Below are 4,818 nucleotides of genomic sequence, written 5' to 3'. Positions count from 1 at the left end.
TCGCCAAAAGACTTGGTCTTTGTCCCGATACTACCGACAACTCTCCTCCGATGTGATTGCTCAGGGATCGCTAATCGCACCCTTTTGTGTCTTAAGGCGCCTCTTTGTAATCTTCAATCGCCGATGCGATGTACCTTTAAGTCTCAAAACTTTGAAGGAAAATTGATAGGAGTAGAAAGGTATAATGAACTTAAATCTCCTTGTAATGTCGGTTGATTAGGCTACGACCCAACCGTTGATCTATAAATATATTAACAGTTCTAGTTAAAAAAAAAAAGAATACAATGTAAAAAACTTAGTAGATTAAACAATCTTTAATAGGTCAAGAACCCACAAAGAAAAAAGAATACTCAGTGAGTATGAAATAAAATCAGCATAAAATTGTTAACAACATCCATATAAAACCCTCATCAATATGGAAGTAGGATTTGTACAAAAGTTAGGTTCATTATAGTACAATCTTAAGATTCTTCAGGTTGGCAACAAGAGTGCCTAAAGAAAATATAACATAGAACAACATATTCCCAAGATAAAAAATCTTCATGCATCTTTAACTTCAACATAGGCCTCATGATTTGTAAAGCTCAAGGAATAAGTATTACAATAAGATTTCATTGTAGCATGGTCCTTGCCTTTTGTTGATATTTTTTTGGCTTTCAAGAGTTGTCAAAAAAACATTAATCCTTTGCAACATCTAGAGCAATTGCTAGTTATTAATAATACTATAGTTAAATTGGACTTTCTTCGTTGCCTTATCCTAGAAAAAACTGAGATTCCGATCCTTCCAGAAATAAAAGATATGGCATTTACACAATGAAATTTTCTCTTTATCAACTACACATTTAAAAAAGTTTCCTTAAATATTTACAATATTATTTCATAATTCTTGAATAAATTTCATATACCATAAAAATATATATTAATAATATGCTTCTCGACCCATGAATAATTTTATTTACATAGTTTTTTTAATAAATCTTTATATTCATAATACTAAAAGTTGTAACACGTTAAGAACACAATTTATAATAATAATGATTTTTATATTAATTTCATTATGATGTTTTATTACTAATATTTAATTCAGTTTTCTAAACTTATATTTTTTTTCCAATGAAACATATCAACTTGAATTATCAAAATATTTAATATTTATATTTTTTAAAAATAATTTAATTTCTAGACATATAAACATTTTTTTTTCCGCGTGAAACAAATCAATTTGAATTATCAAAATATTTAATATTCATATTTTTAAAAAATATTTTAGCTTGGCTAAGGAGTTTTCATTAGTATTAAAAGAATCTCCAAAGACGTTATAAAGCTATGTGAAGATACATGACATAGAACATTAACCTCTCTCAACTTTAGAAGTAGTTGTGACCACTCTTATGTTTCGAAGATACGAAGTCACGTTGAATTATCAAAATATTTAATACTCACATTTTAAAAAAATATTTTAGCTTGATTAAGGAGCTTTTGATTCGTATTAAAAGAATCTCCAAAGACGTTATAAAGCTATGTGAAGGTACATGACATAGAACAATAACCTGTCTCAAAGGTAGAAGTAGTTGTCACTACTTTTATGTTTCGAATATACTATTTTTCTCTGGAGTAATGTATTTCTACTGGAGTAATGTATTTCTAGGGGAGGAATTGTTTGTACAGAGAAAAGTGATTGAAATCCATTTAAAAAATTTTAAATTTTTTTATATAAAGAATATTTGAATCATATTTTAACGGTAGAAATGGATTCAGTATCAACAAAAATTTCTAGAACATCTAAAATTATGAAGTTTAACAATTTTTATTTAGATTTAGAAAAATTCCTATTAGATTTTTTCAAAATATAGCTGAAATTTCTATAACTTTCAAAGAAAAAACATAATCCTTAGACTACAACCATTTAATATTATATTGTAATGAAAACATGGATTTCTCTTTTAAATTTTAATAAAACTCAATTATAGCCAACTTGAAACATTGATCAGATAAGTCTTATACCAGCTCGTTAAAATCTGTGTTGGGAGTTATTCACCTGGACTCATTTTAGAAAGAAATTTATTCATGGCCCATCCATGTGCTATTTTATTGGTATAACATGTATTAATTGTTTTGCAGTGGTATTTTTGTCATGCAAATTGTTTTGTTTTTTTTAATGTTATTTGAAGTATCATAACTATGGGGATTGGGGATTGGAAAATGGTGTCAACTTCTGGGGATTGGGGAATGGTGTCAACTCTATGTGCCTAATCTGTGAAGAATCGAGATGTAAGAAGTATGTAAATATGGGACTGAATTTTTTTCCCGAAGTCAATTGTGTGGTAAAATCTACAGTGTAGAGAAGAGCTAGGAAAGCTTTTGGATAATCTACACTACATATGAACCAATAACCCGCCTGCCCCTACTCAGTTTGGCATGTGTAAAAGTATTTTCTAATACTCGTCTTCCCAACATTATCATTGTGCTTAGTAATAAATCTTTCCAGCGCATCTAGGTCAAACTCTAAACCCGTCTTCTAGATTCAAAAACATGGTAATATGATGCAGGAGCATCCAGCTCCGAGGAGACAGAAGGTGGTTGACTGTCTCGAAGAAAACTGAAAATTTCACGTATTATTGGACAGGTTATTATAATTGTTATTTTTATTGTTATTTTCTTCATTTTCCAGAAATCAGTTAAAGAAAGTAGGATTAAGGTTATGAACTGTTTTAGTTTAGTAATTAATTAGTAGTTGGTTATTCTCCTTTTAAAAGAACTGGCTAAACAGTTAGACAGATTCTGGTTGAACAGTTCAACCGAAAGCAAGAAACTGTTACACCTTGCAAGCATTTAAACAGAGAGAAAATAAGTTGTAGGGTTCGAATCTCCAGCGAGAGAAGACAAATAGAATGATAGTTTTTCTGTAATGAAAGAAAATTATTTGCCAACTTAAATCCACAGCAAACTATTTTATGCATTGAATTCCTGTGTTCGTTTCATAATTATTTACTGATGTACATTGTAATTAGAAACAGCTAAGAGTTGAAACCATTACAAGTATAAATGCATTTGTAATCTATAGAATAGCGAACTGAATTCATTCCAGACAATTATGTATTGTAAACTCAAAACCATAGGTTGAAGCCCTCGCAGTCAGAAAGCATTTGTCAGTTTAAGAAGAAGCCACAGCTGTTTAGGACGAAGACAGAGTTTGCGCAAGCCGAAAGCGAAGGACACAACACACAAGGAACAAACTTCCAGCGAAAGAGTAAAGGACATCCAGTCATCATTATAAACAGTCACCAATGAATTTCCAGGTAAAGCATACAATTCCATAGACTCATTTGAAAAGAATACGAGTTTCTTAAAAGCAAACAAGAAACGTTTTATTCAATTAAACTGTAAATCCACTGTCCATTACAAACAAAGAGTGCACAGAAGGGTTTCTGAGCCGAGCAGACAGTGCTCATATAACGGCTAACTGTTAAACCCTTTCTAACTAAAATAGAACATACAAAGGAATATTCGTGCCATGGAGTGACAGAGCAAAGTTTGGGCCAAACAACGACCCATGAGACTGTAACCACAAAAAGAGCGGGAACCAGGAACAACAAAACCCTATTACGAAGCTAATGACAGATTCGTGGTCGGAACGACCCTACCCGGTTGTTTGAATCAGGCCGGTTTTGTTTTGCTTCCTGAAAATTGCAGAGAGCGAACCCTTGGCGACCAGCAACCTTGGGTAACCTGCACAAACAGAGGAGAAAGCGGGTTAGAAGTTGGAAGTGCGGAAACAGGAAGGAGAAGACAAGGAAACACTGAAATAGAAACGAAATCACAAACATATTAACGTTTACCTGTGATTGAAGAGGCGGCGTTGCGAGAGAAGGCCGAAAACTGACAGCCAGAACCTGATAACAAGGAGCGGGTACATAAGAGCCTGAGAAAAGTGCAGAGCAAGTTATAGCATGGAACATTAATTTACCTCGGATGCGAAAAAGGTCGAATGAACCGAGCCATGAGCGTGGAGCCGAAGGACCGTCCTGTCACAACCAAAAGAACAGTTACAAAACTAGAGTAAACGAACCTATAAGCCCATTACAGTCCAGAGCAACAGGGTCGACTTAGTTCGACTACAGAAACAGTCATACCATAAGCACAGAACAGGAAATCGACAGGGTTGTCGTTCTCAGTGAAAATCTCATCGCACAGAACAGGAAAAACCGGAAGGCATCAACATAACCTCGGCAGAGCAGAACGGAGAGCCCGCAGCACAAGTGAACAAATGAAAATGACAGTAGAACGAGGGTAGGGTTTGTCGAAAGGCGGGAGTGACCGGATCGAGGAGATCGACAGATGGCACTCAATGACCGGCGAAAAGGACGGTATTAATTGCATAGAGATTGCAAAGTGGATCCAATCCACAGACCTTTGAAACATATTTAATATAACAACACAGCAACCGTAACATTCATGAATCCATTAACATGTGTATTAAACCATAGTTGAAAAAGATAAGTGGGACCTGTAACCTATCACGGTTACCAACAAGCATTGAATTAATATTACGCACAGTTGGAGGGCTGGGCTACCAAAAGTGGTATCAGAGCGGGTTTGCTGAATAGAAAAAAATGGAGGCTGGCAGAAGAGGAAGAGGAAGAGGAAGAGCAGTCTGAAGGATAGCAGAAGAGGGACTTTGTGAGGAGATTCGAGTTTTGCGTGAAAGATTGACAGCAGTAGAAGCTGGGGGAAGGAGAGATCCAGTAGATGATAGTGATGAAGATGTGGCGGAATTAGAAGACGAGTTTGAAGGGGTGACACCTGAACTCAGGTTAT

General features: G+C 34.6%; 1 protein-coding gene across 1 annotated transcript; it reads right to left on the bottom strand.

Moving 5' to 3' along the window:
• Positions 1 to 3,442: 3,442 nt before the first annotated feature.
• On the bottom strand, positions 3,443 to 4,393 carry LOC149169818 (uncharacterized). Its single transcript, XM_089427173.1, has 2 exons — positions 4,134 to 4,393; positions 3,443 to 4,025 (listed from the first exon to the last, which is right to left on the bottom strand). The coding sequence occupies exons 1-2, from the start codon at positions 4,185 to 4,187 to the stop codon at positions 3,612 to 3,614; spliced, it is 468 nt and encodes a 155-aa protein (XP_089283299.1). The 5' UTR covers positions 4,188 to 4,393; the 3' UTR covers positions 3,443 to 3,611.
• Between the last annotated feature and the right edge of the window lie 425 nt (positions 4,394 to 4,818).

This window comes from Pinus tabuliformis, chromosome 4_2 (genome assembly GCF_031772625.1).
Source record: "Pinus tabuliformis cultivar Carrire ecotype Pingquan chromosome 4_2, CPIR1, whole genome shotgun sequence".
Classification (NCBI taxonomy): Eukaryota; Viridiplantae; Streptophyta; class Pinopsida; order Pinales; family Pinaceae; genus Pinus; species Pinus tabuliformis.
The sequence above is the reverse complement of the archived record's forward strand: the minus strand, read 5'-3'. Positions and strand labels throughout refer to the sequence as shown.